The 14,396-nt window shown below is 42.9% G+C and overlaps 1 protein-coding gene across 1 annotated transcript; it reads left to right on the top strand.

Moving 5' to 3' along the window:
- Positions 1–11,870: 11,870 nt before the first annotated feature.
- LOC131676082 (uncharacterized) lies at positions 11,871–12,846 on the top strand. The gene is made up of 4 exons (XM_058955210.1): positions 11,871–11,885; positions 11,942–12,120; positions 12,176–12,555; positions 12,617–12,846. The coding sequence occupies exons 1-4, from the start codon at positions 11,871–11,873 to the stop codon at positions 12,844–12,846; spliced, it is 804 nt and encodes a 267-aa protein (XP_058811193.1).
- The last annotated feature ends 1,550 nt before the right edge of the window (positions 12,847–14,396 follow it).

The raw sequence follows: 14,396 nt of genomic DNA, 5'->3' as shown, positions 1-14,396 counted from the left end.
ATGACTTGAGTACTCGACGATACTTCTGTTTTGAAACATTCCGTGCAACTCACAATCCCACTTCAATCTCCATCACTCGACTATGGTTGCCCCTCAGCTACATATTTCAATCGTTTTCTTCTGCTATATACTTATAAATATCTTCTTATTTGTCATAGTTGTTGATATTAGGAGCATCATATCATATTTAGTTATATCATCTGCATAATATCATTTTGCAACGCTTCGTTTGCCATCTGGGAATTGTATGCCACACTATCCGACTGTTGCTCTTGCTTGCTTGCTTGCTCGCTTGCATATGTTCTCCAAGTCTCCTCACTGACTGGCTGCAGCATACAATAGTTAGGTATGTAGATTGTAGATGTACACAGTTCATGCAGATTGGATGGTACACATATATGTAGTTATACGTGTATGCGATGTCCTAGGTGGGACGCCCAGCAGTCAGATGCCTCCCATTTCCCGCTTTTCCGGTTGGTACTGTGGGACAAACGATGCGACGAAAATGATATTATTGTTTGTTCAACGAATAAACTCTCCTCTTCTTCCGTCGGAAGGGAAAATATTTGCCAATTATGCATTTGTGTAGCTCACATCAACGGGTCGGACGTTGGGTTGGTTGTTGGGTAGGTATCTGATATATCTCTGCACAATTCCTCATCGTCATTTACCCCCGTTTGACTGGAGAGCTTTTAGTTTTGCACTTATGGAAAATTAGATTGCTCAGTAGAAATAACTTTCCGCATAAAAATAATACCCAAAGCAAGTATTTATTCAGGGAATTATCGTAACGTAAATCGGACATTAGTTATACGATGAATTTGCATAGTAGAAATGAAAATAAAACTTGTTTGTAATTATCTACCAATATTATTATATTTGAAGAATTTTCACCACACAGCTGTTCATACAACTAATTCAATTCGTTAGCTTAATCGAGTTATAGGAATTCAATTATTTACAACGAATAATTAAAATTAAATAAATCGGCCTTAACTTGTGCGTACGCGATTTATTTTCTTTCCTGCACTCCTCTTTCTTGATGGCTAGTCTTTAACTACATTGTCTACTGTTGCTTGGGGGGAGGGGGCGCATTGTAATGTTTGTTCCTATTGTTAGATGTTATTGTTTGTTTATTGGACTTACGGGTCAAGGTCGGAATATCCGTCTTCCTTAGTTTTTGAAGTTGAATACTTCTAACATTGAAACCCTACGTTAACACAACGATGAACACACCAGCTACTCCGTCCCTCGTCACCGGCGATCATGTTTCATTCAGTTGCCTTCAAAGACCACGTTCGATACTGCATCGCACCCACCAAGCGGACATAGCCCAATAACAAGCTTAGCAGCAATAAAAGAACCAGAAAAAAGGAAAGCACTAGTCATCATGAATTGCAACCAGATTCAACGCTGCATCGGTAACATTCCCCCAACTTCGAAGAATATTACATTTAACAGTCGGCAAGCAGAGACTTCCAGTCACTCAACAGAATTCAACAGATTAGGGGAAAAAGCTTGTTCCCCCGTGCCGGCCCTGACCTGGGATGTGCCGGCACCAACCGATGAGCCATGGGCGGCTGCTGGCACGGGGGCCGGGCTCCCCTCCGGGTAAGTCCTCGTGTCAATCTGTATACCGACCCAATTGCTGCCCCCATTCTTTTCCCAGGGCGCACCACGATCAACTCATCACCAACATCAGAGTTAACTCAATCGCTCATACGTAACAGCTACCCTTCGATGCCTAGCTCAAGAACTACCCCTCAACAGGAACACATTTTCTTGCTATCCAGTGGAATACAAATGGATTTAGACAAAACCTCGGTGATCTATAAGCCATAATTAGTCGGTACAAACCGATCGTACTAGCTATACAAGAAAAACACACATTCTAACCAATACCGACCTATCCCCATGGTTTGGCAACCGATACGAATGGGATCTGGCCGGAGGAACAAACATATACCAAACCATCGCCATCGCAACTAGGGCTGACGTACCAACCGAGAACATTCACCTGAACACCGAGTTAATAGCAGTTGCTAAAACAATCACGTACCCAACCCCTTGCACGATAGTTTCTGCCTACATTCCACAAGAAGTTGAACAAGTAGGCTCGAAATTGGATCGTCATATCCGTCAGCTACAACACCCTTTCTTGATTATGGGTGACATGAACACAAATCACAATGCCTGGGGCTCCAACCGCCCCAACCAACGAGGTCACAGCATCCTTCAAGCGGTTGAAAACAACGAAGCCGTTATTTTGAACGACGGCAGCCCAACGTTCATAAGATGACGAACAGCATCGTCGATTGATTTAAGCAACACGGCGGAACACGGCGAGGAAGGCAATCACGGATGCCCAGGCTTCCAGCTGGGCCGAGTTCCTCGACGGAATTCACCCGAACTCTTCAACGGAGGAAATTTGGAGGAGAGTGTATGCTTTAGGTGGCAAGCAAAGACACAACGGTTTCACACTTGAGATTAACGGTGCCGTGACGGCTATTTCGCCTCGATCTCAACAACGGATTCTTTGCCACCGGAATTCATCAAATGCAAGAGGTTGATCGAAATGTCACCAACCTTTTTCGATCCCGACTCTAGCCAGGATTGGAACAGACCGTTCTCTGGCAGAGAGATGACAGAAGCACTCAGCACAACGCGCGGTAAAGTAACTGGTATCGACAATATCGGGTACCCACTACTCAAACACTTGCCACCTGAGGGCAAGAGGGCGTTGCTGGATGGATTCAACCGTATATAGGAAAGCGGACCACTTCCAGAATCGTGGAAAACTGCGCTCGTCATACCTATTCCAAACCGAACGCAAGGGAAGAGATCTCCTAAAGATTTCAGACCCATCAGTCTTCAACCTTGTGTCGGAAAAACTTTTGAGCGAATGGTTAATCGCAGACTAGGTACGACCCCTAGAACAACGGAACCCTCTGGACAAACGCCAGTACGCATTCCGAAAGGGTGCGGGAACCGGGACATACCTTGGTTCCCTTGGAGAAATTCTGGGGCAAGCAATGAAGGATGGACTCCACACCGACTACGCAGCACTTGATATCGACAAAGCCTACAATACTGTTTGGCGTGAGGGAGTTCTTCGGCAGCTCCATAACTGGGGCATACAGGGAAATCTTGGACACTACATCCAACGATTCTTCAAAAATCGCAGCTTCCGAGTCGGTATCGGGGGCAGTACATCAGACCTTTTCATCGAGGAAAATGGAGCTCCTCAAGGTTCAGTCTTGGCCGTCACGCTCTTCCTGGTGAGCATGCAACCTCTTCTCGCGGTTCTCCCGAAGGGAGTGTTGGCGTTCGTTTAAGCAGACGATATAGTGCTATTGGTAATCGGTAAAACAACTGGCAGAGTACAGATAAAACTGCAGGCAGCCGTAAATTCGGTTCGCAAGTGGGCCGGGTCCGTAGCGTTCTTAGTTTCGACAAACAAAAGCATAATATTTCATTTCTGCCCAACAAACCAGCTTGCATCGAGCAGACCTATCTACATAGATGGCGCCGTCGTCCCGTTCAGAAAAGAGCCAAAGATACTAGGGATAACATTGGACCGTAAACTTACTCTCACCCCACACTTTCGGAAACTGAAAAAAGAGTGCGAAAGCCGAAAGAGACTGGCTCGCACCATTTGCTCCCGGCACCCCAAAAACAATCTCCATCTCGCTCTAAACATCAGCCAGGCTATAATCCACAGCCGTATATATTACAGTATTGAACTGACCTGCAGAAGTTTTAACGAAATGACAACCATCCTAGCTCCGCTGTACAACGGTACCATTCGTGCGGCCTCCAGCTTGCTACCTAGCACACCGGCGGAAAGTGCATGTGTAGAGGCAGGAGTACTACGCCTCCGCTGGATGACAGCTATCGTGGCACTCCGGCGAGTACTCGGTTTCCTCGAACGAACTTCCGGCGAAGCAGAGTGTATAATATAGAACATATACAATACGATCTACGAGGAATTCTCAAACTCTCCCCTGCCTCCGCTGGCACATCTCCATGGGGCTGATATCGCCCATGGAACTCTAGACCCCCTAGCATCCTAGATGAGCTACGTTTGACAATTCTCGGTGGTTTGCATGTGAGTTACGTGAGCTCGAATGCAACAGGCAATCGTTGCAACTCGAACTAACGCAACTGACGAAGTAAGCAAACCAAGAACTTCTAGGGTGACTTGATTTGTCCTGGTTTTTCTCCTCTACGCCTAAAACATATTTTCTCTTTAAGAATTCGCTTCATTCATTCTGGTTCAGATCGTAGTAGCGGCCGACTACAACCATAACTGCTAATTAAATCCACCTTCCAGCAGAGTACGAGAAACACTGGAACCGTTTGTGGGCCAAGCTCTGGGCGCTATCGATCTCGATAAAACGATGATTACCAAAGTCTCATCTCGGCTTAAATCGATAGTGGTTGTCATTGCAGATATCTAGGCACTTACATTTGCTCCTACGTCAGGAATAACCAAGGACAGCTACTTGATGGATCGTTGATGTTCCTGCTTTACTTCAATGGCATGGATGTTGAAGACTCCCCGCCGGTCCTTCACAGATGATCTCAAAATGGTTCGTCCTATACGCTCAATTGAGGAGTTGTAGATTCCTGCAACAATGATTTGAAGCCTTGGCTAATTGTGCTTTAGCAAGAACCGTGTGTGTATTTAATAGTAATGTTTAAAAGGCTTCTAAAGCCTAGCCTGTAGTGTATTGGTGTATTGGCACCGTGCGGGACTGATCATGTTCATGTTCGTGCCTAACCACTAAAACGCTCCATACTCTTTGTGAGGGGCTCGTTATATTTTCGTCGCACATCTTTCTCCTGCTCCATCTCGGAGCCTCACTTGGTTCATGACATGGCTCGACCTTTCAGCTTTGGTTAACTCTCGACTCCTCTCTTGCTTCTTGTCTCCATCTATTACGTCGCCTTTTCAGCTCTCGTCTCCGTGAGTCGCTTAGCTGCTGATTCTATGAGTCATTTAGCTCCTGTTTCCGTCACTCATTCTGGTATCACTGGTATCACGATCTACTCGGATAACGCGTGAACTCACTGTGCCTATAGTTCCCCGACGAAGGAATTTCTCCCAAAACCGATATCCGCTTTCTTGAGTCATTTTGCTCCCAGATTTATCGAGATCTACTCGGATATTATCCGTCGGTAAACTACCTGTAGTAAATATGTGAACAGAGACAGTGAAAATAAGATTGACATTTAGAAAACCAACAGCAGCCAAAATGGAACCTTACAACGATATCAAAAATACGCACGACTTTCCCAAACCATACACTGTAAGATCGAACTAATTCGAGTTAGGAAAACATGCGTTTCTGCGTTTATAAATACACAAACGCAATATCTTCACCGGAAGATGATAGGTGTCGATGGACTTATGCGTTCAGAAAAAAGAGGAATGAGAGGAAATGATTCATTCTGTGAACAAAATTGAAGGAGAAAAGACGTGTTTGCCATATTATCAGACACGTTCACGACACTACCCTACTCCGACTGAGAGTTTCCCAACAGCGGAATTTCTCTCGGTATCGGAGTTTGTTTCTTGAGCTATTTAGCTCTCATTTTTGTCACGATATAGTCGGATAGTTTTCGATGGTTAATCTACTCTACTGTGAATTCCTTGGCGGTAGATTCCTACCCGATACCGATGTTCGTTTGCGTGAGCCATTTAGCACCCTGCTTCGTCCCGATCTACTCGATCTAGTCCTCGGCGGTGGACCTAGCCTACTCAACGGGCCAGCCAGTAGATGCTGAGGTCTGTCCAGTGATTTCGGGTGGAGCGTAGCTTCCGGTTCACTGGCGACCCAATTACCCACTGCTTGGCCTGTTCAAAAGGTTTCTTTCGTGGATACGGAAGAAGACTTGTGCCCTTGTTATACGCACCACAGAATTATCATACCAACGCTAGTAAGCGATCTGGGTCGGTTTCCAAAGCTTTCCCCACCGGCGTGCACAGAGTACAGTTTAGGTAAACGGTAAATGGAAGTTTGAGCTCGGAGGAGTTCATATCGGCAGAGCGCTCGTTGGTACGGATGGTTTCCGATGAAATGACGAAATCAACAGAAATCAACTGATCTGTGTGAACCATTGGAGCGGAATTTACCGGCTGTGTCCGATCGTTAATGATTATGGGGTCTCTGAATCGGCAGTCGCATTAGGATGAGAGAGCCCGTAATATCGACTTAGATGCGAAGTTTCCGGTCCTACTCCTACGAAATCACGGGTTTACTACGTTAAATGTACTATGCGCCGAGATTGAGAGTAGCAGTGAAGCAGCAATCAAAAGCTTGCCAATGATGTAAAATAAATAAGGTCAAGCCGCAGATTCCGCAGATGGCTCCATTACCAGCAGCCCGAATAGGCCTTGATTTCTTTGGACCGCTACTGGTGAAGAACGGGAGAAGTAACGCAATGCGTTGGATCGCTGTGTTTACATGCCTGATCATTAGAGCCGTTCGTGTAGAAGTGGCGCATAGTTTCAGCAGCGACTCGTGTGTGAGGTGCGTACGGCGCACAGTGGGACGGAATCACAAAAGCCGGATATTGATATTTGCGACTAAACCATTGGTTATGGCACTTTGATGTCTTCGGAAAGGTTTCTTTATTTATTAAGCAGTTTAATTTAAAATTTTGATTTAAGGGGGTATATACGCAGATAAAAATATAACTTTGCAAGTTGTTGCCAAAATTGATAGTCGTGTATGGAAAGTTTGTAGACGAAATGATTTTATGAAACTTTGTTGAAGTAGTGAAATGGCTATCTGTTAAGCGAAAAAAGTTATTGGGTGAAATTGAAGTACATGTTGGAATACCCCCTTAAAAAGTGTTTTTTATTGTAACTTTTTTATTTGATTTTTTACAGTTTTTCGATGTTCTAGAAAGTTGTAGATGCTTTGAAAACACACCTTTTTGCGGAATAGACCAACTCACTATCTCTTCGTTTTTTGGATGTATGCCTGTTTTTTTGTTTTTTGGGCTAGCTTTAAGGGGTTATGGTATGTAGAGTAGCAGGTAGTAGCAGCTAAATTTATTTTTTTGTTGTGCAGAAAGAAACACCCTATTGAAACATATATAAATCATAGGGGGATCTAATGGGATCCTAGCAATAATGTGGGGTAAAATAGACTAGCGTTTCAATAAATTATTTGTATTATGAAGCATGAAAAATAATCTATTATGCGAAATCAATAAACATTTGAAATGTTATAGACCATTCCATATATTCCGACATTCGAAGTTAATTTTTTTGTTATTAACATGCTCATAAGTCATCAGTGTCCTGCCAAATCTTCTTCGTCATTGGATGAACAAGATATTAATATAACCGAGTATTCTAAGCAACGAAATTCTCCCCACAGTAGACACATTTCTCAGCGGGCCTACTGCAAGTATCATCCGCATGGGGTTCCCCACATTTACCGCACCGTTGCTTGTTGCTACAGTAGGTGGCCGTGTGACCTAGCTGCTTGCAACTGGAACAACTCATGACCCGCGGTACAAACAGACGCACAGGTAGACGAGCTCCTCCCACTTCAACGTAGCTCGGAAGTGCAGATCCGGCGAAGGTTAACGAGTGTGATGGATAGTAATTCCCATCTTCGATGGACTTTGAGTGCAATTGCTTGCACTCCAAAATCTTAACTGATTGAAGGTCAGGGTCCTAAAAGCGGCCAACCCCATCATTCATCAGATCATCGACAGTTAGACCCGCATCACTTACCACATCGTCGATCTCCACATCACGAGAAGGAATGTGGACGCGATACTCCAGCGTAAAGAGGCTATTGATAACGATACCATTGGCCTGTTTCAAGTCAGTAACGACTACGCGCAGTTTATCTGACTGAACCTTTTTGATCTCGGTTACGGCCGAGTAACGTTTTGTCAGCTCCCGTGCAACAGTTATGCTGTTTAACGGTTGATTTTTGGGCCGAAAGTATACCACCCAAGGACCAGCGGATCCATCCTGGTAAACCTTGACTCGGGGGGGGGGGGTCTGTGAGACATTGGGGGAAAGTGGGGGAAGTGGATCTGGGGGAAGTGGATCGACTATAACATCATCTGTCTCCGAATCAGATACACGTTTCTCTTCCCCATAAAATTCGTCTGCGGAGGGTGATCCTTCTATTTGTTCTATTTTGTTGCGGGAGCAACACGCTCGACCGCGCTATTTAACTTATTTAAAAAAAATCAAGAACGATAAAAAGCATAAAAAATATCGATAAGAAAAGTAAAAAACGAAACACTTCACCAGTTGGTTTCTGACGAGCTGGTAGGTGAATTGATCCTTCGTTTCTTTTATCCGTCACCCGCGTGACCTTCACACAGTAGAGAGCTGGTATAGCTCGTCTAAACAGAGCCGTCTTTCAGGTATGAAAACTGTTTAGAAACGCACTACACTGCACTACCTGACACAATTTAAAGTTTATAATGTTTATACTCCAGCCCTTGCTGGGACCTTCACCGATATCGCCTAACTCAAGGTAATGTTACAACAACAAACTCGACTGTATCGAAAGAGCGTTCGGTTACGAATGAACACTTGTCCCTTGACGTATCTGCCATTGACTTCCTAGGAGAGGGAAGTCATTACTCCGAACCATTTTCAGCGGGGGAGCTCAAGCGGTGTTCGTCAACCAATGGTACAACCAACGGATTCAACGACAGCCCTGCGGACCTCCTGGAATGAGATTTAACTAGACGGCTTCTGGAAAAGGTGGACTCGGGAATATCTCCCGACGCTCATGACGAAATCGTCTTAGGGCACCAGCGGGTGCTCTTTCAGTGAGCCATTTGCGCGACTTCCGGAGGGTTAACCTGGTAACCAGTGTTGCGGAGGGGAGGATGTTGGAACTGGGAGCACAAACATAAGCAGAATTGTTTATGGTAAATAAATAACAAAAAAAAACAGGTTCGAATATTTATTAGTGGATACACACAAATAGAAATTACTATACATTCCCGGAAGCGTTCATGTTTAACCATATTGGTGAGAGGGACAGACCGATGACGAGAATAATTGCAGAAGATGGCACTTCGAAATGACACGTAGTGTTGATGGGCCTAAAGAGCGAAGAGATGACAGAAATAGAGAATAGACAAAGTTCACGTTCAGTGTCTTTTCGTTGTCAGTGTCAGGTATATGTTAGGGTACCATTGCGTTATGGATGTGAAGTGTTCGTGGTTGTGGTAATTGAGAAAGCGGGTGAGGGAGAGAGAGAGAGCGAGTGACCATAATGTTCGGCGGCATACGTCTCGTACGTAATGAATCTCTGAGCGCTACTGAAGGATGGAGGTCGCTGGGAATGGATTCAGCGATCATTCTGTTGGCTATTGTTGGCACTATCGCTCGTATTCTACTGTAGAAGGTTTTCAGAAGTTTTCTGCAACTAAGCGTATTGACAGTATTGATGATATTGCTTCAATACGCCAATCCCATTTGAAATGCACATCGTCAATACTACTTTTTCCATTACACGTTCAATATTTTTGTCAATAATCTCTAGTATTGACAAAAATATTAAACGTGTAAGCACAGACTAACAGACATAACACTCGAAAACAATGCTTAGCCCGTTTTAACGGCCATTTTAAATATATTTGTAGTTGGGACTGTGGCCATATTTGCATTTATGGCGCCACTGACATATGAGCAAGCATATGAGGGATAGACTCCAAACCTGAGGGGTAATCCACCAGCAAATGAGTGTTTGGGACTGTGAATAAAAGGTGGAGCTAGTGCTCTGGGAAAATTGCCGGATCGATGTTTTTTTTTAGGAAATTCATTCATAGTGTTATGTCTGTTAGTCTGTGGTGTAAGCGCGATTTTTTGCCAAATGAGGTTAAATCATATGACGAATTCAAAACATCACGTTATATGTATGTTGTCTATACACATTACAACTGTGTTGGTGCCCTAGACGTCAAGTAAGTCAATACACTACATATTGAGAGTGAGGCAAGTTTTAGAGTGTAGAGAGATGAGTAGCATCAGAATCAGAAAAAAAGAACAGATTATCAAGCGTGCGGAGGAATTTCTAAATCTAAACCATAAAACTTATTAACTAGTGTAAAACCTAAGACTTAGTTCAAATTGAATACCTTGTGTGAAACTTAACCTAGCATAAAACTACTACGAAATACTACAGTAAATAAATCGAACAAAAATGATTAAAATTTAAATTAAATTGAAATTTTATCCTAACCTAGATTCGTGTACGATAGACTTTTCTACGGCTCGTGTACGTATACGTCACATGACACAAATACTACATCACTAGCTGATGGAAAATAATAAACAAATACGGCAGAAGCAAATAGGATTGTTTTCAATCAAGAAGCTGCATTAGTGTTCGTGAGACCAGCCGACAAGAACTCAATGGAGCTAGCATTTTGCACTAAGAGCGGGAGATAGCGTACACACAAAAAAATAATGAAATTTAAACGACATGTAAATCAATACGAATGTAAACATACAAAGATTGAATCAAAACTTTGATTGAAAATTACGTTAAAATCACTGCACTCAATTGGAGCATCAAAAAGCATACAATTTTACAGGTTCATTCGTGTAATATTACATGTAATTGATTTTACAGCAATAAGCCAGTAAAAAATACATTTAAGTGCATTGGTTTTCCGATTGAAGGAACGGTAATTTTCAATCCACGTGTAGAATTATAATTAAATTCGTCGAAGAAAGTACGACAAGTCGTGTGGATTTTTGGTGGAACTTAATTTTACATTTATATTCATGCTCCAAATATGTGCATGAAAATAAACTTAAAATTACAAAATATTTTTTTCTGTGTATACAATTAAAATACACAGCGAATACCGATTTTTGTAAGTAATCATTGTAGTATTGCCAAAACTTAAAACTAAGCGAAATAAAATTACAGCTGAAAGGTGAATCGAAATCATACAATTGAGATTTGTTGTTTTGCGATCTGTTAAACAGATTTCGGATTCTTCACGTGCCCAGTCTTCTTTTCTCCAGAACGCTGAACTTTCAATAATCTATCAAACTTACATCAGATTTTAGCATTTTCGAGAAACTGACGAATTTCATCAAAAATGCCTTCCTCCCAAACTGAATGTTTGGCCACTGGAGCCAGTATAAGAATGACCAGATTAAATTTTGAATTTATAAAATAACTCGTTCACTAATTTCAAAACATGCAGCTATTATTATTCATGTTTAACCCAATTTCGCCGTGCCCTACAAAACCTTTGATCATTCTGTCCCATTACGCGTCAATTTCAAGTACCTAACTATTGCATAACTCAATCACCGTTTCGCGTCATCGGCATTCGAAGCAAATTGACCGATTAATGGTTGCAATCGAACGCTCACTTCCTGACACTGTAGGTGTAGGTGCCTACGATGTTTACAAACGGGACTTGGAAGTTGGGAGTTGCCTGTCCGAGCCGAAATGAGAAGGGGGCCAATTACCGCGACGGCAGCGGCATGCACGGACTCTTCTCAATAATAGGACGTCGAGAAGAAATGCGAAATTTACTGTGGGGAACGAGTGTTCTGTAGGCAGTGATTTCCCCAGCGAAATGTGGATAATTGGGTGCGGAAGGTTTATGATGAACGTTCCTGATAAGGACAAAATTCGATTAAATTTGCTTGGGTATCGAGATTTTGTTCGATAGTGGAAGATTGGGATGTTTGCACGTCGCCTGAGATTGGAGAACTTTAGAAGCAATTGAATTAGCTTTAGATTTAGTGGGAGTTTGGCTATAAAAAGATGTTTGTTTTCAGACTAACATGTTAGTTCTGTGTTCAGCTACTTTGTGTAAAGAGTGTCTGGTTTCTTATTATTACAATGTTCAAGAGTGCGGTAAAGGATTCATCATTCAATTATAGAATATAAATTGAACGTTTCGTTTGTTCTAGATCTTTTTTGTTGCCATGGTCGGGTTGGTTATTTGCGACGATAAAGTGCTAAAACCTTCGGATAAGAGTACCGTGAAACGTGGACTAGATTCCTTACAGTTTGGATTTGGAGGACACAACTCGATCGGAGCCGATTATTGGGCTAGTGCTCAAAAACTAACCGGGGCTCCTTGGCTACAGTGAGTACTTGATATTTCTTGAAATCAGTTCAGTACAAAATATCAACCTTCGCAGGAACAGCGGTTGGAAGCACAGTCCAACACCGACGGAAATAGCGGCCACGATTGCAGCTGCCAAGCAAGCCTCGGCTCAAGTCCTGATCGCTCAGCAGCAGGTTCAAGCGGCTAAGGATAGTGTTCTGCATCAGCAGAAGATCGCCAACGAGAAGGAAGCTAGTGCGGCTTATGCTTCGCAGAAAAGTGAAGCTGCAGCCGCGGTCCAACGCTCGGAGGCCGCTGCGGCTGCGCAAGCTGTGGTTTTAGCTCAGCATCGTCTAGCGTCGGCCAAAGCAAATGTTGCCCACCATCAGAGGGTCGCGGCTGCCAAGGAGTCTCTCGCAGCGCAAGCCATTCAAAGTTCCGCCAAAGCGGCTGCCGCGGAAATTCATCGTTCCGGTAAGTTACTGTTGTCAATTAGTTCAAATATTTGATTTGCTCTGGTTTATTGCGCATTTAGAACTAGAAGCCGCCAAGTTAGCCGCCCACCAGCGGGCGGATTCTGCTTCGTTGAATCATCACGTGATTGCCACTAAGGACGATGCTTTTGCCCCATTGATCTATGGAGGCAATCAGATTCCTACTACTCAGCTGTACCGGGCATTGGCTGAACCTTGGAATGATCTGTCTGCACAGGCACCGTGGATGAATGGATGGTCGTTCGGTTCGGCTAGACCAATATGGGGGTGATGATCCGATTCCTGTAATTCATCAACCGTATTAAGGGTATAATGTATGAAGACTTGTAACTGAGTTAGTATACCATATCAAGCTATTTCAATAAAAGTTCTATTTTGGAATAGTGTGTTATCGCTTTGACTATGATAATTATAAGATCTCCCTTCGTGCACGTTTTCCGTGGGAATAGTTATGTTCATTAAGAAGTGAATAATAACCGGGCTCGTCCTTTGTAGTTGTTTGACCCTGAGATACTGTGTATAGATCAAGTAAGTTGTAATTATATAGAGAATTAACTCGAAAGCAGGACTTTAACGACCACTTCTTCTGGGTTTAAAGGTATGCGTTCAAATACATGAGAAATACCAATGGTGTACGCGGTTACGTATTGTGTGGGGTATTATATCATTCTAATTCGCTTATAGTCTGATTCATGCGTGGTTGTATTAATGTGACAGTTGAGGGGGTTGAGATTACATTTTCTGTGGGACTCCATTTCTTACGCAGAATATATGTGAGCGATTCATAGACGTCGAAAGGCTCGATCGATTTTTGATATCCCGATGGACAACAAAGTGACACCGATCAAGCAACTACTCGACCGAACGAATAGTTGAACCGACCGTGTTCATCTAGAGAGTAAACGTACAATATTGCATTCCAAACTGAACTTGTCGGTTTATATTTAACTTAGAGCCAAGAGATCTTTAGACAAAACTTGGAGTCTCAAGCCGAAGTTCATCTATTGAAATTATACGACAAGTATACGTCTAATACTGTCAGCCTTGTGTGGTGGTAGAGAGGGTAGGTGGTGACATTCAAGTCGATGTCCAACCATTTACAACGAATGGCGGTAATGGCTACACTTATGCTTTCACGATAACCCCGAGCTCCGCGCTTCAACCTCTTCTACATATCAAACCTCAGTATCGTACAAATAACAAGCAAACAAAAAAATCGCTCCGCTATGGCAATCATTGGAACAAGCAAACAAATTTTAACCATCGCTTTGTTCTTTATCCAGTACACTGACAGCATTGTACCGTTGCCTCTGGCTGCGCTGTACAATGAGTCTGTTACAGGAAATAAGATGCTCATACTAACGGATAACACAATTTCGATTGACTTTAGGAAAATTCGTGTTAGTCTTACAGTTCAAGTGGTGGAAAAACTATTAAAAGACAAAATGCAGCTTGTAGTCGCGAATGCTTGTAGATCTACACCACGTAAAAAAACTATGTTTTGATTACGTTTAGAAGTTCAACCCATGTAGAAAACTTTAATGCAATGAATTACATGCAATACAAATGCGAATACAACAATAACCAAGATTCCAGTCTAAATGGGCGATGTTAACGTGGATGTCCATATACACGACTTAGTACCGTGCACTAAAGCAGTTAACATTAAACGAAACTTGTTGTAATGTAGAAAAGTGGAATCTGTTACGACTGACTCTAGGAGAAACTTTTTCACCGGTATTCTAAATGGCGTCCGTGTTATGAGAGTTCGTGTGACTAAGCATATTCTTGCTTGTTTGACAATCGAATGCAAATCGCTGT

This window comes from Topomyia yanbarensis, chromosome 1, assembly GCF_030247195.1.
Source record: "Topomyia yanbarensis strain Yona2022 chromosome 1, ASM3024719v1, whole genome shotgun sequence".
Classification (NCBI taxonomy): domain Eukaryota; kingdom Metazoa; phylum Arthropoda; class Insecta; order Diptera; family Culicidae; genus Topomyia; species Topomyia yanbarensis.
This window is presented reverse-complemented; position numbering and strand designations above follow the sequence as displayed.

Coding starts and splice junctions, on each gene's coding strand:
- LOC131676082 (XM_058955210.1), top strand. Junction 12,121..12,175: donor ACCGGGGCTCCTTGGCTACA/GTGAGTACTTGA, acceptor CAACCTTCGCAG/GAACAGCGGTTGGAAGCACA. Junction 12,556..12,616: donor CGCGGAAATTCATCGTTCCG/GTAAGTTACTGT, acceptor TTGCGCATTTAG/AACTAGAAGCCGCCAAGTTA.